The 25,428-nt window shown below is 34.9% G+C and overlaps 2 protein-coding genes across 5 annotated transcripts in view; one reads left to right on the plus strand and one right to left on the minus strand.

The window, feature by feature from the left end:
• The window catches only part of LOC144447849 (atrial natriuretic peptide receptor 1-like), a 54,596-nt gene extending 42,823 nt beyond the window's left edge, over nt 1-11,773 (plus strand). For all 4 annotated transcript variants that reach the window (XM_078137967.1, XM_078137966.1, XM_078137965.1 and 1 more), the window contains exons 9-22: nt 447-585; nt 976-1,101; nt 1,840-1,944; nt 2,278-2,349; nt 2,855-3,020; nt 3,543-3,707; nt 4,756-4,933; nt 7,200-7,340; nt 8,471-8,594; nt 8,932-9,000; nt 9,433-9,607; nt 9,769-9,867; nt 10,120-10,211; nt 10,737-11,773. In XM_078137967.1, coding sequence (XP_077994093.1) covers nt 447-585; nt 976-1,101; nt 1,840-1,944; nt 2,278-2,349; nt 2,855-3,020; nt 3,543-3,707; nt 4,756-4,933; nt 7,200-7,340; nt 8,471-8,594; nt 8,932-9,000; nt 9,433-9,607; nt 9,769-9,867; nt 10,120-10,211; nt 10,737-10,841 — 1,756 coding nt within the window. In that variant the 3' untranslated portion in view covers nt 10,842-11,773. The remainder of the gene's footprint in view (nt 1-446; nt 586-975; nt 1,102-1,839; nt 1,945-2,277; nt 2,350-2,854; nt 3,021-3,542; nt 3,708-4,755; nt 4,934-7,199; nt 7,341-8,470; nt 8,595-8,931; nt 9,001-9,432; nt 9,608-9,768; nt 9,868-10,119; nt 10,212-10,736) is intronic.
• Nucleotides 11,774-13,629: 1,856 nt separating this feature from the next.
• LOC144447672 (ATP-binding cassette sub-family A member 2-like) overlaps nt 13,630-25,428 on the minus strand; it is a 28,183-nt gene continuing 16,384 nt past the window's right edge. The window contains exons 23-35 of the mRNA XM_078137750.1: nt 24,975-25,023; nt 24,704-24,879; nt 24,211-24,385; nt 19,853-19,929; nt 18,893-18,983; nt 17,852-17,923; nt 17,298-17,404; nt 16,595-16,754; nt 15,927-16,061; nt 15,210-15,313; nt 14,601-14,793; nt 14,045-14,182; nt 13,630-13,698 (exon numbers count right to left, since the gene is read on the minus strand). Coding sequence (XP_077993876.1) covers nt 13,630-13,698; nt 14,045-14,182; nt 14,601-14,793; nt 15,210-15,313; nt 15,927-16,061; nt 16,595-16,754; nt 17,298-17,404; nt 17,852-17,923; nt 18,893-18,983; nt 19,853-19,929; nt 24,211-24,385; nt 24,704-24,879; nt 24,975-25,023 — 1,546 coding nt within the window. The remainder of the gene's footprint in view (nt 13,699-14,044; nt 14,183-14,600; nt 14,794-15,209; nt 15,314-15,926; nt 16,062-16,594; nt 16,755-17,297; nt 17,405-17,851; nt 17,924-18,892; nt 18,984-19,852; nt 19,930-24,210; nt 24,386-24,703; nt 24,880-24,974; nt 25,024-25,428) is intronic.

A 25,428-nucleotide genomic window follows, 5' to 3' on the forward strand; every position in this document is an offset into this window, starting at 1 on the left:
AAGGTTCCTCAATCTATGTACATGCAGTGCTTCATGGCTACACAAGTGCATTAGGGAGTTGATATCAATGAACGTCGAATTGATGAGAAAATGATTGGCAGATTTAAGAGAATGCACAGTTACATCTACATTAGTTTGAATAGTACTCAGAATTCTTAGCTAAGTGTAAGTGAAAGCGTATTTACATGGCAATATTTACCGATTTTGTGGAGAATCTGAACGATTGCAATGTATATAGCGGCATGGTATGGACTAACGCTAGCACCTAACAAACGGCTACGAAGGTTGTAGGAGAAGATGATAGATCTTGATTGCCAATATACGTGTCAATGACCGGTGAAGTGATCGAACTAAAAGTTCACCGCAATTACACAAATGATGTATACATGCAGACGTACCTAAGTATTTTTTGTAATGATGCAGGATATTGTCTGTCACTAATTTAGGAATCATAGATTTGAACAAGAGCTGATGAGTAAGTTATGGAAGATTAATTACGACGAATTGACTTTAATGAATGCTGCCCAGAAGGCTACACATACAAGTATGATACATATAGGAAGTAAAGTCAGCGTGCTACACAAGGTAAATTTCACTCAAATCAAATATCTGATGTCTGGAACTTTGTCCGTTCAGTCTAACACGTAAATAGCAATTACAATCTCACAAATGAGATCACACTGCATGATACAAGCGTTCATGACATACATATCCATCACTGAAGACGACCAATTGCACTTCTGTGAAAGCCGACGGGCAATTACGTACATTCAAACTCAATATTTGTTAGGTTTGAAAACACTTATTAGCAGTAAAACAGACATATTTGACATGTATGTTCTTTGTTTTTAAGAAGGGCTTATTTTGCAAAATTATTTAATGAATTTATATGAACAGTTGCGTATGCTGAATTAAGACTTGTCAAATACAAGTGTACAATGAGAAGATTTACACCATGTTTTCTTTGTATCTTAGGACGACGATGGACAATATCAGACATTCACAAAGATAGGCAAATATCAGGGTCAACTTGTGGCAATCAAACCAGTTCTGAAGAAAAATATAAACCTTTCACGAGAGGTTTTATTGGAATTGAAATTGGTGAGATATTTGTATGCCACCCATTCACTAATATCGGTTCATGAGGTTGCGTGTAGTTTCGTTAACCATAATGCACCTTGTACGAAGAGTTCTTATTACTCTGCTGTATGTTCACAAAACTAGACACGTACAGTTCTCCTTGCGAAGATATTGCAAGCTTCTGTTTGGCAACCTATCTTGACCTTCACTGATGGCCTACTTATCGGGCAGCCAAATTACACGTTGATAAAGCGGGCCCATGATCAACAAGCTTTGTTGATTGGATCTTTTATTTATTATCTATTTATTTATTTATTCGTTCGTCCATTTCCTTGTTTGTTTGTTTGTTTGTTCACTCACTCACTCACTCACTCACTCACTCACTCACTCACTCATTCATCCATCCGTACACCCGTCCCTCCCTCCCTCCCCCTCTTAATTTTAATATTTTAATAGATCATCATATCCATCCACATAATTGTACCAATGTTTGCACAAGCAGTCACTCACTCACGTATGTAAATCATCTTCTATCCCAGATGTCTTCGGAACCTTTCCTTTTTCTGACAACACATTGTCAACACATAGTCGGCCTTTCTGTCTGTCTGGCCAGCCATCATTTCATCGAAGTGATTAAGAAAGTATGTGACTCTACTCGAAAACGTCACATCAATCTTGTTTGATTCGTCGTCTCTGGGCAATTTCAGCAGAGACCCTTCTGTTTTGCTCACATTAAAATTTTTGTTGTCTCCATAACAGGTTCGTGACTTGAATCATTTAAACATCAATCCATTCGTGGGAGCATGCATCGACTCACCAAATATATGTATCGTGTCTCAGTACTGCAGCAAAGGTAGTCTGCAGGTGAGTGGGTTCGAATCATGATTATAAGTTGAAAAAAAGTGTAAAGACAGTGTATCGAAGATGACCTCACATTGACAAAGTTTAGTACTACAAAGAAAAAATGGTCAAGGAAATCATGCAACTATATTATTCTTACTTGATTAAGTTATTACGAAAACGAGAAAACATAAAATGATATTATTATATCAAAACGACAGTGTGTATTTTCACGGATTCAAATATATCGATGCGGTTATATACAGTTGCATTCTTTTGATTTCTTCACGGATGCTTCCTTTTTGCATTAAATTGAAGAAGTTTTAAATTTACTTCCATTTCATTTCTCCACTGCAGGATGTTTTAGAAAACGACAGTATTAAATTAGATTGGATGTTTAAGATGTCCTTCGCCCTTGACTTAGCTAAGGTATGTATAGTCACGATTATTATTTGAAATGTGTAATCTAAAAAACGCACATCAGATGCTATGTACAGTAACATACACATCGTTCACATTATGCCCGCCTCATCTAATTTCATTGATAGAGTTAAGCAAAACTAGCTATGATCATGTGGTGAAAACATGAAATATTTGAACAGGGTAAAATTTCTTCTTGGTTGTGATAAAATACCTTCATTTATATTATGGACGCAAACTGGTGGATTTCTAATTATCTCATTATCAATTTAACTGGAGTGACATTAACTAAATAAGACCATCAAACACATCAATATAGCATCAGGGATTATTGTTCCCTCACAATCAAGTGGACATTCAGCCACGCGGACAATAGTCATTTCGACAATAGGGCAGAGAGCTATTACAACTTTTGGCAGCGGCAACACGAAGGGGTGGGGTGGGGTGGGATGGGGTTATTCACTGAGAAGAGGTGCATACGAGTTACTAAAATCTAGGAATTCCCTTCGTACAGGGTATGGAATATCTACATTCTTCAACCATTCAGTGCCATGGCAACTTCAAATCTTCCAATTGTCTCATAGACAGCAGATGGTCTTGTAAAATTGGAGACTATGGTTTACGAAATTTCAGAGCGGGAGAGGATATTTCATTAGAAAGTGAACACGCACAATTCAGAGGTAAGAGGTTAAAAATGGTAATATATATGTAGTTACCATACCAGTGGTGAACATATATATATCATGCATAATCTAGTTGTCCTGATCCACTTAATTACTTTAAATTTAGTAAAACTTTATGAAAGAGACAATAACTGTGTAGTATATATGTGTTATCGTCACCTTCTCGTGTATAAAGATGCTAATGTACTGTATATGCATGAGTACATTTATGCGCAAAGATTATTTGAGAACACTTGATCGATTGCACATCAACATTAAAGTTATCAACTCAGTGGTTCTTTCGACTCATTTATAGCAAGAAAATTATTGTTCGTAGTAATGAATAGATACTTTCGAAAGATACATTAATTCTGATTATGTTGTTTCTTGAACTTTCACTACATTTCATGTCCATCGCTGCCGGTTACAGTATCTCTGAGAGATACCATTGGAAGAGGGTGACCTTTTAAAAAGACACTGGCATATAATAAGTATTATTAGTATGAATAATACATTTTACAATCCATGATTATTTTTCAGAGCTATTGTGGACAGCACCAGAACTGCTCCAAACACAAAATGGCCATGGGTTCCGAAGAAAGCCGATTTATACGCAGAAAGGAGACGTTTATTCATATGGTATTATATTACAAGAGATTGCCTCCAGAGGAAGTCCTTACTGTATGTATGATCTAGAGCCTAGAGGTAAACATGACTTTAATGTGAATGTATTCGTTAGGCCAAGTCCTCAGGGGATCATGAAAAATGTAAAAGTGTTAATTCTTACCAGTATTTCTGCATTATTCAGTAACCATACAATCCCCTCTTAAATTACCATGATTTCCCGGAAAAAAACAGGTCATCCCGCATTAACTATCAATATTCTCATGACAGCCATAATTTTACTATCTTTATGTCTTTGACGTACTTTGGACGTTTACCATCGTGTAGCGCTCATTGTGAACATTCTCATAAATACGGTATTTTAGGTCGTTTCTATCGTTTTTACGATGTTTCATTGCGATAGAGATTACTTTAAAAGGCGATGTTATAGTATTCGTACCTCTAAATTTGACTATTACAATCTCTTTGTAATTGCCGATATTAAGAAATAGAAAGTCTTCCATACAGAATACCTGTCTTTTTAATGAACACAGATAAAAGTTTTAAGAATAAAATTCTATGGAGACATGTTAACTATTGACATAAATACACAAAGTGGCGATCAAATAAGTCGTTTCTAGTACGTTAAACCTTTCCCAGAACTTTCTTGTTCAAGTTACACTGCAAACATTATCACACAAGCCATAAGCCAACATGGTGGATTTATAAGAACGTCGGTATTGGGACATTCTGAATCATCAGATTTAACATTCGAAAATAGGATAAATGAAACTCGTTGCTACTTTTAGTACAGTTGTATTAATTACTGCCATCAGCTTACTTTCTCATTTCGGATAATACAATCGCGCGTAGGTAATTTATTCAACTTTGAAATCTTGTAAATATGCCGCACTGCACTTTAACACGTGTTCAGTCATATTGATTGTAATGTACTACAACTGTTTATGGGAAAACCTGTTGCGATGACATTGTGTCGACAAGTACAAATATTGTCGAGACAACGAGATAACAGTATTAGTTATGCTATCACCAGATGTTTACCAATTGACCCTCGCAGAAAAACACACATTACACTGACAATAATGTTAGCATTTTTATCTAAATGATATATCTGTTTGTCTAACTTCAGATATTATTGGTAGAGTTATCTCTGGTAGCGAAGTATCACCATTTAGACCAAGTATGTCGGCGGAGTCGGTAGATTACAGGTTTGCAGGATTAATGACAGACTGCTGGGAAACAATGCCCCACGAAAGACCTAGCTTCAGTCATGTTGTGCAAAGACTGAAGAAAATCAACAAAGGAAGGTAATAAACATTATTTGTTGACGGAAACTTTGACGTAGATTTGACTATATATATTCAATATTGATTTTGAGTTTGGTGTGTTTAATACTAATATGATATAAGAGGTTCAAATGTGTATGTCATTCGATAACGATGATATAAAGGATAATATCCCAAGTATGTATATATATGAATACCACATTCGATGTCCCGGAGAAAAACACCATGGTATTTCAATACTATGTACCAGGGGTACACTGAGGCAAACCACATGAGAATATTCAAATGACGTAATCGCACTGTCTTCTCCCTTTAACTGACGGTATCGTACACTAAAATAGTAGTAAAACCCAAAACAACTCGTTGACTGATATCGAGTCGTAATTTATTTCTTTACCTGCCCCATGGGGGCGTGGTTTTACTGACGTGTGGCCAGGAGACTGATATCATGGTAGTTTTATACTTTCTTGTTTGAAAACGTTGTGACTTACCCGACTGCGAGCGAGTTTGCTCGTGGATCCTGAGATGGTTTTAGAAAATCATGAACATACTGATGTTGGGCTTCTTGTAGGTCATGTTGAAGTTGGACATCGGCATCAGCCATTTGTCTCAGCTGGGCAATGTTTGTTTTGACAGTCGCGCCAAAACTTTGCAAGTTTGTTCCATTTCCCAGTGACCGATCACCGCATGTTGAAGAGTTCCCGCCTTGGTAAATTCAATTTTCGTAAAGTCTTGACCTCAGTTTTCAAAGCTCTAAACTCAGATAACATTTCTGTAGCGAGGCTGCTTGGAACTGTTGAATCTTTCAAAACGAATTTGTCAGAGGTTGTCAGTCTACTGTTTCTCTGTCTACCACGAGGGCTGGCTCCGGATGTTTTGGCTGCTACTCTTACTATGTTGATGACAACAAACTCGTACACGATAGTGCTGAAAATAAGCAACACGGTCAGTGTGTTGACACATAGATGACTTCTAAAAGAGTATACACATCTGACTGTCTGGGAGACTGCAGAAACTTGATAAAATTTGGCGAAATTTAAACAACAGTACCATACGGGCTGCAAACGATAACAGGCCAACTCGACTGGTATAATATGGTAGAAGAGTACTGAACTGGGTCAAAGTTCAGCTTTACAGGTGCTGCCCTCAACGAGACACCATGAGTATAGAAAGGATACGACTGTTTAGACTGCAAGATTGTCAAATTTTATTTCTCTTTACTTTACGGAATATTGCCCATCCCTCATCTTGATAGGCACTACATTTTATTTTTATTTTGCGAGTGTGGACATTATAGTAGTGTCGGAAAATGACCCTTCAAACATTCTTGCGAAACAACAATCAAATCAAAAGCAGGGGTAAAATAAAGTTTAGCGCCAAAAGTACTTCGGGGTCAATAAATTCGACATAGTTTAGTCAAACTTTTTATAGTCTTCACTAGAATCACAAGCATAAACGTCATTTTCAATTCGACCCTTGATATCCAATCAGGATATGACATGTCTCTGTTTATATCTCAACTTTAATTCAAGTATAAGTGCATGTGTACTTTTTATCCCTGTTCTGTCCAGTGAAATCCTACTGATCCACTGTAATTTCTATAACTATGATATCCCCAAAGGCATATCTGTTCAGATTAAAATAAAATATTCCTTCTCGTTCAATGCGAACAATATGCTCACATCAGCATGAGAAGTAAACTTGAAAAATCTGTAACACCTTTTGTCACTGAGTTAGTTGAAATATTCAGTATGTTATACATTAATATCGAATGCTTTCAAAACATGTAACACTTAGCAAAGGACCCTATGGAAATGAACAGCATCATTTGCATAGATTAAATCGAAACAAAACACCGATACCTTACGTTCCTGTTTCTTGTTTTCCGCTAAACCTATACGTCACTATTATTTTACCATCATTTCTAAACCGATAACATTTATAGCAATTTGCATTTAAGTAATGGCATACACAGAAAATAAGTGGGCTCGACAGAAGTGTCTGATGTCTGACATTTTTGTCAACGTTCTCTAGAAATATAAATAATTGGTTATGTATATGATTAGTTTAAATTCTACTAAGTGACCCTTTGACATTCAACACAACATTGGGAAGCGATCAAAGGGTAATGAAAAGTGCAAAATCATGTATATTTATATGATTATAATCCTTTCAGGACCCAGAACACTATAGATGGCTTAAAAAGTTATTATACTGTAGACACGTCAGACAAAGAGTGGATCCCCTTTATTACTTATACAATAACTGAAACTAATATTTCCTGTAGGCAAACCAACCTTATTGATAACATGATAAGTATGATGGAAAAGTACGCAAATCATTTAGAAGATTTAGTTGCAGAAAGAACAAATCAGCTTGCCGAGGAACAAAGGAAGACAGACGAACTGTTGTATAGAATGTTACCAAGGTATTGTACTATTGTAATATATTTTTAATGATGTCGGTTTGTTCAAAGAAACTGAGATATAATTGTGTACTTCAATCAGAAACGTGCAAACTTGGTCTTTTCTATTCATTGTTTCATCGAAGTCTGCCGCTAATCCCACAACCAAGACCCCCAGCGTTTTCAATATATATGTTCTCCTTGAATTTAATCAACACATTTATTTTAATAAGACATTGGTACCCGTATATTTGTATGTACTAAAACGAAGTCATGCGTACAAGTATATCCCATTCTAAGCAGGTGTATGAACATTTTAGAGAGGAATTACATTCAATTACAAAGGTCAAACAATTATTGGGTCCTAGTTCACGTGCGGCGAAAGAATATGTCTAGAATACACTGCAAAATAGACTTTTCTGATCAGAAATTACAACGCTGTCGTAAAACCCAAGGTTTGATTGTCTCGGAAAAAACATACACGCCCGACGTCGCAACAATCAGGGAGTGTGTCTGACAGACCTTTTTACTGACATTTAAATTGTAAGTTTATCAACCAAATTCCCCGAGACTACCCGTGTTGTCGAACGTAAAGAGTAGTATAATTTGACATGGCATTTATTGTAGTAGGCAATTATTGGACTCCCTATATCTGTTTTAAACTCTAAACTTTTATGACGAAGAATGACTCAAACATATTTCATGACTAACTAATCATTACTACGACCACTCTACATCTATGGTTTTCGATTTGTATTCTACCACTTAGTGTATGTACACATGCTGTATATATACATATATATTTGTATATCCTGTGTGTAAAGCTAACATATATTTCGAAAGTGCATTTTCGAGTACATTTGCATTTAAGTGTTTACATTATGCTTGGAAGCAATCTGAGTTTCCGTAGATTAAAAACAACACAATGACACATTCTCGCAAACCAGAGCTGTTCTTTCTTCCGCAACACTGCGAAATAACGAGATCATAACCTATTGGCGGCGCGTCTTGGACGGTTACGTAAAAGAGACCGTGGTTTACGACGATGCAATAACATTGTGTAAGCTAACATAAAAACGTATACCTTATCATACACTTATTTCATTTTTCCATACATTTGACGTTGTTTAATTAATCCCTCCTTGACTATCCAGGGCTGTGGCTGACCAGCTGAAGCAAGGAAAAGATGTCGAACCTGAAAATTTCGACTCGGTAACAATATTCTTTAGCGATATTGTAGGTTTCACGCCACTGGCTGGATCTAGTTCACCATTTCAGGTACGGATTCTAAATGACCAAGCTTTGCTTACCAATGTAAACATATGTATATGCCAATGTGTGTGTGTGTGTGTGTGTGTGTGTGTGTGTGTGTGTGTGTATGTGTGTGTGACTGTGACTATGTATGTATGTATGTATGTATGTATGTATGTATGTATGTATGTATGTATGTATGTATGTGTGTGTATGTGTGTATGTATGTGTGTGTACATTTGAGATATATGTTAATCAAAACCTACAATTAATGTACATCATGGAGTTTCGAATTTAAAGATGATAAAACTATCCACTTTCAAGTTCTCACTTCAAATTTCCAACATTTTGTTTTTATTTACAGGTTGTAACGTTATTGAATGACTTATACAGAACATTCGATTCTATCATTGAAAACCACGATGTTTATAAGGTTTGTTATAGTGCTAAAATACATTGTAGATAACTGATACATGTACATTTGTGCAAAGTCATTGCAAAGAAAGCTCACAAATTTGACAATAACATTAATCCATAATCCGGCGAGAGTATCTGCCGTCATGTCTTCCACTGTACGCTCAACTTTAGTTACTAGTATGAGAAAGAAAGAAAGAGACTGTCATCTCTATGTTGTTTCAAGTGCGAGATGAAGTTTACATTGAAATTAGAAATGTGAAAGATAGTCGGTTGTAACATTGTTACTAGCATAATAAGCCCAAACAGCCAAGACGTGCCGGTATTAGATCGACAAAAGTACCAACATGATTAGCCAAGTTTTAGGAGTTCCTGACCCGGTACTAACCTCGACCTCTCTCTCTCTTGGGTTATCTCAAAGACGGTTACAATTTTCACTTTCTTATTGCAGGTGGAGACGATAGGGGATGCGTACATGGTAGTTAGCGGACTACCAACTCGTAATGGTAGTAGACACGCTGCTGAGATCGGAAACATGGCTCTTGACTTACTGAGTTCAATGACGTCATTCAAAATACGTCACTGCCCTGGAAAACAGCTTCAGTTACGAATAGGCATACATTCTGGTGAGGTTTAATTTTTAACACACGTCGACAATCTTAACAATGAAATTCAAAGTCAAAAATAACAACTGTATTTTCATACTTTATTAAATTTACAGGAAATTTTATCTATACATGTAAGTTGATTTTCCTCTCGATCATATGTTGTTATTTATGTTAACCAGGTCCCTGCGTAGCTGGTGTAGTAGGTCTTAAGATGCCTAGATATTGCCTATTTGGTGACACAGTTAATTATGCATCAAGAATGGAATCAAGTGGAGTCGGTAAGCAGTCTTATAGCATTCTCTCCTTATATATTGGTGTTTATTTGTATAATTATTTGCTCAATTCATTTATTCAGTATAATTGTCAAACAAACAACAATGATTTTAAGATAGCTACAACACATTGAAGTTCGCGTATGCTTGTAAAGGAACATCCTTCTTTCCAATGTTATTACCTTGATGTCGGAAATAGAGATTGCAGACATCACTCTATTATAAAATAATGTGTCCTTTCTTCCATTTGATAAATAGCTTTGCGAATTCACATCAGTCCGAGTTGCAAAGACATTTTAACAGAACTTGGTGGTTTCAATCTAGAAGAAAGGGGTCCAATCACTGTCAAGGTAATTTCATTTGATTTTATCTAGTTGTTTGGTTCAAGAAATAAAACTAAATTACAGATACTGCTGAGACTTCTCACACGTCATCAGTAGATTGGGAATACAGTGCCACCTCCGCTCACTAAGCATCACGATCTGTTTTCATTAACGATTTTTGTATTACACCAAGTAATAATTATCGAGTTCATCATTGCATACATAATATAACCAATATTCAACAGGCAGCAACGTTTTGTTACTGTTAAACTATTTTCGGAATATTCTTCTTCTGAAGGGTTTCTGAGGTAAATCATTAGTTTAACAATGTAAGTAGTTTGAATATTTATAAATAGAAACTAAATTAAATGTTAGATGATATACAATGGGTATGCATTAAAATGAATGTTCTTAATCACATCAATTTATCTATCCAAGAACTAGAGTACCAAATAAAACTGATATGTTATTAAAGTTCTTTGATGTAGGACAATTGTTAATATTTGGGAGACCTTTGTTAATCATTTTTAATGTAATTGGTTCGTTTTACAGGGAAAGGGAACAATCATAACCTACTTTCTGGTCGGTAGAGAAGGATTCAACAAACCACTACCGGATTTTAAAATGCTAATACAATCAGAAGATATGGTCAACTGAAGTGCAATTTTTTATAACTCTTGAGAAAGTGTAATGTTTGCCATGACGCACAATATTTTATATGTAAATACCCCTCTAACATTTTGTTGCATTGTGCACGTGGTGTATTTGATCTTCGCATTCAATGGCCAGTACATTCTAAGATAGTTATATCTAAAGTTTTTTAAACAATAAAATGAATGGATGGATCGATCAAATGAAACTGTTAACCAATAAATGTATTTGCCAATATAAGGAATATAAGCAGAGAAGTCGAAAGGTGTTATATCATACGTCTTATTTATATTTAAAAGATGAAATGAAAGAGTTTCCGGAAACAAAACTTTTAATCCTTAAATTTCATATTTGCAAACATCAGCAATATAACATGAAAGTAAACAATCGATATGCCGACGAAAGAATGAGTAAGTCGATTTCAATCATCGTCGGTCAATAACGTAATCAATCAATCAATCAATCAATCAATCAATCAATCAATCAATCAATCAATCAATCACTATAATTTCCAAATATAACTCTTAATATAAGTCACACGTTCAATATTTATGGTTTTCATGAACTAAGATGAATTATTTCCGCTTGGTGACAGATTTAGCACGGATAACTTAGTGTTTTCCAAAACAGGAGCGACGATCTTTAAGAATGTTAGTGGAAGAGTCATATCCAAAGTATTTATATTTATAAAATGTATATTTTGTTATATGTGTATATTTCGAAGTTGAATATTTTGTTACAAAGTTCTTTATTTATTGAAAATTGTTATTACATTGGTTACTTTTAATACTGGGTCTTAATTGTGTAATGATGTCACTAATCATGAATTAGAAGGTTTGACCAACGTCGTGTGATGTTGATGTCGTTTTAAACATTTCATTTGTAATGTAATCAATTTTGTGTCTATGACAAGGGAATAACCAAATAAACAGTGTAAACACAATGACATACTCAGACCACGTGTACTTGTGATTAATATGGGAGATTGAGACGCTGAAAATAATCTTACAAATTGAATTAATATTATACATCGGTTAAAGGTGTAATCCTAAAGATTTCAAACACGGAGACGATTTCTATGTGAATGTTTTTTTTTCAATCATCCCAATGGCTGATCACATTGATTCAAACATTATTGAAGGTGACTTATTGAAATACTATTGGCGTAATGTATTTTGTCTGTATACTATTTATAGCTGAATGTGCACACTAAACTGCGTCTTATGGGCATGGTAGCGATTATATGTAATATGACGTAAATTCATCATAGTACTTTCCAACAATGTGCCCAAGGCGCTTTATAATCATTACATGGGTACATATAATATCAGAACGAATTTTTAACTTCCTCATTTCCTTGAATTCACATGAAAAGAATCATAGATACTTGTAACTTCCATTTATTTTTTCATGTTGAAATTCTAAGAATATGTCCTAGTGCCCCCACTTAGCAACACATTTACAAGCCTGAAATACTATAATCATAGATATTTTCGCCACCAGAATATTTTGCGATTTTACAATCTTCAGCTAATTCCCAAAGACTTATATTGACAAATATCTAAGGCTGGTGTACTGTGTTTGTATAAGTTTCCAGGTTTACAACACAATGCCAGTATAATCATAACGCTGTTATGGAAAATGCGATATGTGACGTGCAGAGACATTGTATGCGTTTTTATGATAAAACTGACTGAATGTCTTGGGATGAATTATTTATGACGTCACATTTTCACACGAGCGTACAAATCAACACGGTCATTATAATTTGCCGAATGGTAAGTTAGTTTTAACCTGCTTAGCAATTTTCCATACAAATCTGTTTCTTTTCCGCCTACAATAACATTCACTCAGTCAGTGTTAGGTGGCGCCCCTCTTTCTCATGCAAAAACTTGTCTTAGCTTTAACATCGATACACAAAGACTTAGTCTGCTTTTACCATTTACAACATTTTATTGTCCTTATATAGTAGTTAAGCTACATTACGTATGGCTATGTTCCAGACCCCTTGAATTTTAAAAATATACAATCTACATGGTTATATATCTTTTTTTATCTACAAGTATTCATTCATAATGGTTGAGAATGTAACATACAATACTTAGTAATCTATAAAGTGACTCACAGCTTAAATAGAAACTTGAGATTCAATGAAATCAACAACTGATTGTTACTATATTTGCAAACCCGAAACCACATCATTACATATAAATATTATCAGATCAAAATTTTACACCATCCCCATGGAAACAAGAAATGTTGGGAAATGAAAACTTGCTATGATTAGCTATACATCTATTTTCAAAAGGTATGTTGAATTGAAAAAGTTCCTTACCTCAATTATCAAATGTAAATTTATAATAAACAATTTGCACTTCTTTTCAAAAAGTATACTGAAGTGAAAACAACATCAATTTATGATATACTGTACTACAATTTACAATATTACAGTAAATTGCTATGAATATTAAAGTCAAAAGTCAATTACAAACCAAATGACACATTTTCAGAAGAAAAATAATCCTTAAAATGAACAAAAGGTTTTTTGAAATGTTACCTTTTTATCAGTAAAATATCAAAAAGGTATAAGAAAATAAAACCCTAAAATAGATGAGAAGGTATTGATTTAAAATTACTTAGTTTTGATGCTAATCTTTACGCTATACCGCTATATTTCTTATTACACTGGCTTTGTATGACCTCAATCAAACGTCACTATGTTTTATATAGATGGTATCTATAGATGCATAGTAGTTCACACAACGCCATTATTCACCATGAAAGAGAACACATTTCAAATTGTATTCTCCGTGTAGTCTTTGGCACTCTCTTGGTATTCGTCTTCTTCTAATTCAATGAATGCCTGGAGGGAAAATATATAGAGAGAATATAACATCAAGCTATCTAACTTATGGTAAATAATGGTGTATACACAACTAGTAATATATATTAAAATATATTCATATTTATCCTATGATAAAGAATTTGTATTCGAAACGTCGGATTGCATTTATTGATTGCGACTGCATCATTCGTTTCTTATTATGCACTTCTTAGTAATATATATTGAATGATAATATACTGATTGATTTTCTCTCCCTGTCATTGTGTCGAAAGGGAGTTTCAACAAACATGCATTCGTCTTGAAACCATGCATACATTAAATAACTCAAATTCTCTAAGAGGAATACTCATTAAAATTTATTTACCTCTTCTAGAGATTTCTCTTGAAGTATAAACCTGTCGATGACACCACTCCTTTCCATGTCTTTCAGGCGTTTTCTTAATTCTTCAACACTAATGACATTTGCATTTACTTCCAGTTGTATTGGATCTGTCGACCTCATCTAAAGGAAAACACGTTGCATATAACATGATAGCTTCGGCATACATCTCAAATATAATACCAACAAATTAAAGGTGTGTGTATATGAGAGAGATAGTGTGTCTGTGTCTGTGTCTATGTGTGTTTTGTTTGGGTGCTTTGCCTGTCTATTTGTAAGCACGTACATATGTATGTATGTATGTATGTATGTATGTATGTATGTATGTATGTATGTATGTATGTATGTATGTAGGGACGGCGGTTTGACACGGGCGGATGTAAGAATATTGATAAAAAATGAAAGTACATCCACATACGTGGATGTACGTATGTATGGATAGCTGGATGAACGGATGATAAGTCTTCAGTTAGTGTTGTATCTTGTATTGTCTATAAATAATCGTATGATAGAATTGTACGTTTGCAATGATGATAGATACCTGAAAAACTTTGGGTTGGAACGATTCATTCAGTAGGGTATATAGCATGGGCAGTTTTGCTTCAGATGAAAATATGTCGACGATGAACTTTCCATTGAAGTTATGCTTGAATTCTTGCAAGCTGCCCTGGCGATTTATAACTCCATTCTTCAGCATTACCAACCTATCACATAACCTTTCACATTCTCCAAGACTGTGGAAGAAGAAGATCCATGAAAAAAATTCTTGATATCATCATAGATTATGTTTTGTAAGAAAATAAACTATTCGACTCTAAAACCTCTTGCTTATTAAGAAATTAAGTCTGTACAAACGATAGATAGATAGATAGATAGATAGATAGATAGATAGATAGATAGATAGATAGATAGATAGATAGATAGATAGATAGATAGATAGATAGATAGATCGACAGATAGACAGACAGACAGACAGACAGACATACAGACAGACAGAGGCAGACAGACAGACAGACAGACAGACAGACAGACAGACAGACAGACATACAGACATACAGATAGATAGATAGATAGATAGATAGATAGATAGATAGATAGATAGATAGATAGATTACATACGTATTTTATCCAATGATGCTGACATACTTACCTATGTGTAGTCATTATAATGCTTACACCATCCAATTTCTTTTTCTTTATAATGTTCCACATCATTCTCTGATTCCAAGGATCCATATTATTGGTTACTTCATCCTTTGAACGAGTGCAAATGATGAATGAATGAAACTATCATCACTACCAGAAATTACATACTAGTCTATGCATTGGCGAAATAACAATACCAAGAGAAAACCAAGAATAACTTTAGTTTAAACGATTATAAAACGACAGTGAGGCTACATCACAATGTGTTACCTGTCAAAGGGCTGGCGCTCTTTTCCAAAGAAATTATGATGCCCAAACCTGATCATATCTTGAAGTGCAACAGACACAACAAAGGATACTATGTTAGGTACAGAACAGATGAGCAGTGGTTTGGATTTAGATCCATTTATTTTTGTGAAGTATTGCAAATATTGCCAAGGACAAAACAAGAGAACAATCAATACATATTTCTATGATGCTCACCAAATGACATCAGGGGCAATAGTCTCTCTACGTAGGGCAATATCGCCTTGCGAGTTATACTATAGATAATGTCATGTGATTGGAATCTGACCAACAGCGTTTGTGGTATACCATTTGTATATTAAATGCTATGTACTCAATGCAATACCAATATGTATGCATTCTAGTCATATTCACATAATCGTAGCACTGTTATCGTAAATGCTTCAATTGTAGGACTTCCAAAAAGATGACTTACAAGGATTACAATAGATTTGTCTCCGTAGAATGCCAATGCAGCGGTCAGTTTTCTCCTATTTCCACCACTGAGATATTTCACTGGTTTGTCAGCTTCATCTTCCAGATAGAATTCATTCAAAGTAGACGTGATGACCTTGAAGATAAACATAACAAACATTGTCTGACAGCATTAAACTTTACAAGAATAATTCATATATAACATACTGAAATACACCTAAGTTGAGAACCAATCTCTCAAAGAGTTTTGCATTTATGACTGGGCATCTTTCCAAAACTACCTTATCATGGCTATATTTTTTAAATAAAATCAACTCATTAACCTTTTTACTATTTCATTTAGTTTACCAACGATGTACTCTATATAAGTTGATCTTGGAGTTTATATCATGACTAAGAACGAAGTGTCTGATCCAAAACCTTAGACAGTGAATGTAACTGTTTCTCATATTTGACGAATACTTACTCGCCTTTTTGCACATCAAACGAGACACAATTTACAGAAACAATTTCAACGAGATCTATATATCTGAAAGAAAGGCATTATTTGGACCAACTATATGTTGTTTTTAGCCATGAAACTTCAATAGTAGGATTCTCAAGTTGACTGCTACAAAAAATGTCAAGTATTCAATTCCTCACCACGAATAGTGTCATGAGTATACTTACCGTTGTCATCTTTGGAATATTCTGCAGCTTTCCATATACAATGAAATGTTCCCTTGGGGTTAATTCCTCAAATAGGGCATCAAACTGTGGACAGTATCCCATACTTTGTCTTATATTGTTACTGGTGTTCCAAGGATGTAGTCTTATACGATCACATATGCTGTAAAATAATCATTTTTATGACATGATTCCACAACCTCTTATTGTTTCCGTTCCAATGCTATTTTTTGCAAACAAAGAATATTTAAAAAATACGTTGAGCCTTGTACTTGTAAGATATACAGAAACATTGCATTACCATATGAACTTTTCGAAATTGCCAGCCTAAGGGATAAATGAGTTGTCACAAATGCATTTCTAATAAAGCCAGGTGACACAATATTTGTTTTGAATGTTCATAACTAGACTTGGTATATTCAGAGAGTATTCCCTGACATTTTCTTTGATCAGTCGAGGAAAACACGAGTGACATAAAGGGACATGTCACTACGAGTCGAAGACGAGTATTGAAAAATCCTTTATATCTGTATTTTGTATATATGTATTTTGTGGCTGAATGAAGAAAATATTGGAGAATGATATTGTGAATGCTTTTGAATATGTTGCTGTGTATTATCATTGCGGTTTGATCGATATCTATCGCTATTAGATCTCCCCATTTGTTACACTTACAAACCCATCATCATCCATCACCATCACTTACCTATCACTATTAATGTAGATCTCTCCACTTGTTACACTTGTGAACCCAGTTACCATCTCTAGAGTCGTAGTCTTCCCTGAACCATTGTGTCCAATTAAGCCCAAACACTATCATGAAACATATAACAGAGCTATCAGAACTTCGTTTGATCAGAGTTGTTTACGGACAAAGCATGCATGTGCCACATTACATTTGATATTGGAAACCTTGTTATCATCATTTCTCAGTTGGTTAGAGGGGATATCTATTCAACTAACAGATACATTTGATCAATGGGTTTTACTTCACGGTAAGGTTTGTATTTAAATCCGATTGTATTTCGAAGATTACAAATCTATATTTAAAAGGGAATACCACTCCAGGAAATAAAGGCTCTGCATAAACTATGGGTTCTGGAGAGTCATTTTAATGATTTTTACATCACCTATAATTACTTGTGATTTCAGATAAACTTCAATTGATCTTGGAGTTTATATCATGACTAAGAACGAAGTGTCTGATACAAAATCTTAGATTTTGAAGGTAAATATTTCTTCTATTGGACGAATACTTACCTCGCCTTGTCGCACATCAAACGAGACACAATTTACAGCAACAAAATCAACATTGCGACTCGATCTATATATCTGAAAAAAGGCATTAATTGGACTAATTATATGTTGTTTTAAGACATTAATGATTTTATATCGATTAATGTTTAACAACTTCCCAATTCCCATGACGTAATCAAGTTTCCCGTCAAATTACACATTGAATAACACTAAAATAACCTAAACTCACAATACTTGAAAAACATGCAATACATACAGAACCTCTACCTCAAACAAAGTATATGCCAAACTAATTTCTATTTTCTTTTTTTTCACAAAATTCAATTTTTCATAAGCAGGATTAATTACTGTTCAAATGTTTGAATTAAAGTTTTAAATGCATTCAAAACTAGAAGGACACTGATTGTAAAACTGTACATAGACAGAGTAGAGACACAGACAGACAGACAGACAGACAGACAGACAGACAGACAGACAGACAGACAGACAGACAGACAGACAGAAAGACAGAAAGACACATACGCACAACATTAGAGACACAAACAGAGACAGACAGACACACACACATACGCACAACATTAGAGACAACACAGAAACAGACAGACAGACAGACAGGCAGACACACACACACACACATTCAGGTCATTGTTATTACCATTATTAACTGCTATTCACTACTAAAGAGTTTCAATTATAGCAGCAAATAGTTTTTAACATCTCACGCAACGTTTTTTGTTTGCGAATTACCAATACAGACACAGATAGCGCACCGACATATAGAATGATACGTTGTATCTCACTGAATTACAAATACAGACACAGATAGCGTACCGACGTATAGAATGATACATTGTATCTCACTGTGAATTACAAATACAGACACAGATAGCGTACAGACACATAGAATGATACATTGTATCTCCCTGTGAACACAAATCAATATTATTGTCTTATGAGGCATGGAATATTCAAACACAAAATTGTTTGACTTTACTTTTGAACAATAAGAATTCGTCTCTGACATAAATGAAAACCTTTGATTACCTTTGTAAGGTTGCGCACTGTAATTCTTTTATCGTTTTCGATTGCTTGATACAAATGATTCTTAATATTTACATTGGTTGGCCCTTTCCTCCTGTAATACGAAACAAATAACATGACTTATTTTCACTCAGTATTTGTAATCAATGTCACTAATACCATAATTATCTAGGTACTGGATTAAGTACAATTTGTAATTACGTATATCATAGTAAGTGAAAAAAACCTACCATGATTAGGCCTAACAAAAAATGTGTGATTCCGATTACTCTCTATTTCAGAATAGGTGGGGGGATAGGTAGATTTTGTGTTTTATATATATATATATATATATATATATATATATATATATATATATATATATATATATATATATATATATATATTTATCGTTTGTAAATAATTTGCTTGGCCAGCTTAAATTGAGGGTAAAGGTCAACTTAGAAAAGACTAGCTTTTTAGTTAAATATATTTAGAAGATGAATGTTCAAGCTGACAAACCTGTCACTAACACAACATGATCGGTGATGAACACGATTTCTATACTTACAATGAGTCTACTGTTAGAGCCATGGATGTGACTAACGTATCATTATCAATACATGTAAGTCTACCTCTAATATAATCAAGTTAGTAATTAATCTATTGAGTGAATTGAAACCATTCACCTACAGTTCTACAGCACATAGGCTACTACCAACTAACCACAAATGAAATGGCCTGAATTAGAACTTAAAGCAGAAAATGAAACACTTGAGGTAAGTGACTTAGAATACAGTTTTGGTCATCCATCCTTATTCCTAAGTACTGAGTAGTGTCAGCAGCGTTGTACATATCACACCGTATGGGCTTAGCTGTATGCGTGTCTCAATGTCTTTACAACTTTTGAACTTTTGGTAAGTGATATTTTGAATGAATTGAATTGAATTTTATTCAATTAGAAAGTGGATAGATAGACATTACGTGGACTGCTGCCATATATTGGTGGGTTCTCTAAACTGGCTTTTACAGTATGTCATACGTGAGCTTAACGTAAAAAGCTGTAAACAAATTGTACAATTTGTATAATGACAAATGTAATAGTAGCATGTACATTACAGTTTAGCAGGCCTAGGCTACATGACAGTCGTATTTTAAAAAGGAAATTACGCTCTGAGAAGTCACAAAATTAACCGGACATGGTGCGTTTAGCAGCCAGACTGGACAAATTGCTTTTTGTAACCACCCGTAAAACCAACCTACAGAGGAAATTCCATTTGGCAGCAGCTAAGCTCTTAGCAGGTTTCCCTTTTTCGATGTACAGTCTATAGTCCTTGGCTTTCTACATCATTTGGTTGATGTCGAGTACACAATATTTTTACAATATTATTCTATATATGTAGTGGATGCTGAATTAAATTTCAAATCTTTACTTGGATCCTACGACATGAACTGGTAGTTTGGGAACAATATTATTAATCAAACTAGGGCTACTCTTGGAGTGTTGTTGTGTCTCTAAAAACACTTTATCTAATAATTAAACGTCAAATCATTCCCTTTCTTGAAGAAGTTCTGTTTTTAGAGAAACAAAAATGGCCGAATACCAATAAGGACTTTCATTTCCCTTAGTTTTGGATAAGGTTCTGGTTGTGAGTCGTAGAATAATTATTGTATTAAATACTTCGACTGTAGTCTAGCTTATATGTACTGGGTCACTTTGCTTTGCAGAAATAAAATAAATAAACAGAACGGATTTCATCATGCAAGAGGAAATCATGAACATCAGGAATATCACGAGAGATATGAGATTTGTCTGAAAAATTGTCTTTTTATTTCTTCAATAGGTGAATGGGAGAAATGTTTCACGAAATAAGTGAATTTTACAAGAATCCTACTGTAGCATAATTCTCAGTACCTGGAATAGAATACATTTGTATTACTACCTAGGTCTACCATAAAAAATAATGAACATTCGATTTCTTGGTTGACACCATAACTACCACTCCACGTGTTTCACATGCATCACTATAGGCGCGCCTGAAAATAAGTCGAACTTCTTGTTCTATTTGACCCTCAAGCCTGAGGGAAACAAGTAATGCAGGTAATCAGAATTCGGACCAGAGAGTTTACCATTGCTGTTGTCACGGAACAAAAACTTCGAAATAATCAGTTTAAAGTCAATGACTTTTTTCAGAAAGATTCTAAGACGGAACAAAATACTCGACATTATATACAGCATTCTTATTTTTCGTAAATATGTCCTTCAAAATCTAAAAGACTGTTGCCATAGGATATGTGATGATCTGTTACTTTCTAACAATGTTGATATAATCATTAAGAGTGAAACATGCAATGTAAAATTGCTTTGAACATTGTAACTTGGTTATTAAAATGGCAAATTCCTTTGTTTTACTTACATCCAATAGTTCAAAGTCCAGTGCTCGTATATCATCAGAATTACTATTGCAATAATCCCTTCTATAAACATCACCTTCAACATGGTTGGGATTAATTCAGTATTGTATGGATATTGTGAATGATCAATGTTATCTATATAATGATAAACCAATCATTGGTTACATTAATTCATGCTGACAGGAACACGCCAACAATTGACGAATACAATTGTGGTATTAACAATTAAAATGATTATTGACATTTACCTATCTTATGGGATATCTAAGAGTTAACATATTTGTTTCAACATATTTATACCTATGAAGAACTGCTTACACTAGAATCTATGTGTTCGAATTTCTCGCTGGAAGACATGTGTTAACCATTTTTGGACAAGGGAGAATGCCCACTTATCGAATTAATGAAAAATTATGGAAATGATTTGTACCATATTAGCGAAAATGTGAAGTTGTATGTACTATGGACTTTATTTGCTTGCGATGGACAAGACAGATTTTATCAGTGCTATAGGCATTCTTTTCTTCCCTATTATTATCATCATCATCATCATCATCATCATCATCACCATCACAATCATCTATAGCAACAAAGTAACCATCATCATCATCATCATCATGATCATCATCATGTTCATCATCATCATCATCATCATCATCATTATCATCCCCACCCCCACCACCACTACCACCACCACCACCACCATCATCATCATCATCATCATCATCATCATCATCATCATCATCGTCGTCGTCGTCGTCGTCGTCGTCATCGCTATCTTGTGTTGATAAATACATTCTAGCGCAACGGTTTTATTTTCGGCGAATTGTAAAAATTTGTAATCAACGTAATTAATTGAAAAAGTGGTAGCGTCTGTGACTCCAGTGTCGATCATACTATACTTAGTCCTTTTTTAAAAAACTATTTGTCGTTATTTTAATCAGTGTATTGTTTTGTTAATGTTTTTGAGAAAATGTTTTATAATGTATGTGAACCACTTTTGTGCTTTAGAAAATAAATTAAATTTAACTTTAATTTTACATTCAACAAAGGAAACCAAACAATTGATACAGGGTGTCAATTTCAACATAGTATGCGAATTTTAAAACCGTGTTTCTTTTAAACGAGACAAAAAATAGTTGTATGATTACTTACCAAGTGAGCTATTGAAGAGGCTCAACACATAATCGCTTTTCGATATGAACATGCCACGCAAAATAGAGTAGACAGGAAACAGCATGAAGAAATTATTGGTGTATACAACAGAAAATGGCTGAAAATAAGCAAAATTTCAACAACATCATCTTCGTCATCGTCAACATTACCACCACCACCCCAGCACCATCACCATCATCATCATCATCATCATCATCATCATCATCATCATCATCATAAACGATTGATATAAATGGTAAATGACGTTACCATGTTTAGCGTAAATGAACACAACATTTCCGTAGCTCCCATCCCTCCGCCAAAGCTCACAGACTGATATTTTTTGTTGTTGATGTCCCCTCCCACGGTGAACACTTTCGTTGAACAAAAGGACATGTAGGAGAGGCATAACATGTTACAAATGGTATAGTAATACATAAATTAATTGTCTTACTACAACCGCAGGGAACTCTTCTGTCATGTACTGTAATGTGACGGTAGATAGTCCTATAAAATTAGTAATGACGATCACGTATACGTAACCTCTATTGGCTTCATTAAATACCAAGGATATGACATATAAACTTGATACAGTACTCCATCTGTTTGTAAATTAAAAGAAACCTTGATTGATTGATTGATTGATAGACAGACAGACAGACGGAGGGGTGGACGGACAGATAGACAAACAGACAGGCAGACAGACAGATGGATAGATAGATAGATAGATAGATAGATAGATAGATAGATAGATAGATAGAGAGATAGAGAGATAGATAGATAGATAGATAGATAGATAGATAGATAGATAGATAGATAGACGGACGGACGGACGGACGGACGGACGGACGGACGGACGGACGGACGGACAGACAGACAGACAGACAGACAGACAGACAGACAGACACGGACGGACGGACGGACGGACGGACGGACGGACGGACGGACGGACGGACGGACGGACGGACGGACGGACAGACAGACAGACAGACAGACAGACAGACAGACAGACAGACAGACAGACAGACAGACAGACAGACAGACAGACAGACAGACAGACAGACAGACAGACAGACAGACAGACAGACAGACAGACAGACAGACAGACAGACAGATAGATAGATAGATAGATAGATAGATAGATAGATAGATAGATAGATAGATAGATAGATAGATAGAACAGAGTGAAAAACATACATGCTTATTTACGAAAGTTAGCTTTTCGGATGACTTACATTCCATCAGTTATCATACATCATTAGTACAAATATCACAACTGCACATGTTGATCAAATGTACCATCTTAGTGTTAAGATAATATTTCCTATTGATCTTAGGAAAGTATCCTGCCTCCACGAACACTAAAAGGTTGGTTGATAGTTTTTGTTCAAAAGTACACAGTTCATTCACACAAACAACTCTCTGCACAAAGACAGACATTTTGTTATAAAACTTACCCATAAAGTCCAAAAAGCCAGACCATGTCCGATATAGTATTGTAAATCACATGAGGATGTCCTTCAAATAAAATCGCCAAAGTCAGAATTACAGCCGTTGAAAGGATATGAGTAAACTAGGTAGATAATCACAAAATATACATATGTATAATATTTGATATGCTTACACATATACAATAGAGGGGTCTATAGTTTATTTATTTATGCATTTGAATGTGGTGTCTTTAATTCATTACTGCACTACAAGTAAAACCACCTATGTAATGAAAACAAGTCTTGTAGATGCTGATATTTACAGTAATTTGAATCACTTACCATATCCCAAATGAAATTAGCAGCCCAATACATTTTTATATCAACACCGTACAATAGCTGCATGTCTTTCGATTTACTTGTCCTTTCTGATATCAAAGTTACGGTCAGACTTGGTATTAATAAAGACATCAAGACCGTGAATAAAAACGCGTTTTTGAAACCATCTCCTCGATACCTAGATTTATAATAACAGAACAATGATAGATAGCAAATATCAAGTATATTGATAAGTCAATGAATGATAATCACTAAATTAAATACCAATATAGGGCAATATTGGTTACATAGGTACAGTCAGACAGACAGACAGACAGACAGACAGACAGACAGACAGACAGACAGACAGACAGGCAGGCAGGCAGGCAGGCGCGCGCGCGCACGCACACACACACACACACACACACACACACACACACACACATATAGGTGGCAAATGAACATTGTAGTAAGATGTGCGGGTGAAAAGTAAAGCAGTCGGAAGGCTCATACTTACAGGTCTCCAATCAATGTAGGCATCATAGTTTTATCAATCGGATGGGAAATTGTTGTAATACCGTAAGTTGATGGGTCACCATGAATTTTGTCATCTATGTTTGCTCGAAGTATGGCATTATTCAAGACATTTAACGCAAAGGGAGCTCCATGGTAGGTTTCACAACTATACCACGCCTACAATAGAAAGTTGAAAAAGAGTAGTGAAGTCTTGAAAATTAACACAATTGAAAGAAAGTGCTTTCAAGGCTTAATGTTCTTAGCATACTCACTTGAGCTATTATTTGACCACCATCTTCTTCAAATGTCAATGCCATGTATCTACAAAAAAAGACGTAACATAAATGTTTAGAAGAAATGACTACAGACAATTAGAGTTGTATAGCACCAATGATTTCAGTACATGTGTGTGTGTGTGTGTGTGTGTGTGTGTGTGTGTGTGTGTGTGTGTGTGTGTGTGTGTGTGTGTGTGTGAATGACAGCATAAATCAGTCTTTAAATATACGCAGTAAAGTTCCAATCAATTAAATTCCAGTTTTACATATTGTTAACAAAATAAGCCATAGTTGAATACAAGACATCTCTGGGTGCAAGATTTATTGAACTCGACGTCTATGCAGTGTCAGTTTCGCTGTGGTTGAACATGTTTCACAAACTAATCATAGCATCAACTGGGAAAGGGTTACAATCTTGGACAGAGAGAGGAAAAATCGTTTGAGAGGGAGT

Source organism: Glandiceps talaboti, chromosome 16 (genome assembly GCF_964340395.1).
Source record: "Glandiceps talaboti chromosome 16, keGlaTala1.1, whole genome shotgun sequence".
Lineage (NCBI taxonomy): Eukaryota > Metazoa > Hemichordata > Enteropneusta > Spengelidae > Glandiceps > Glandiceps talaboti.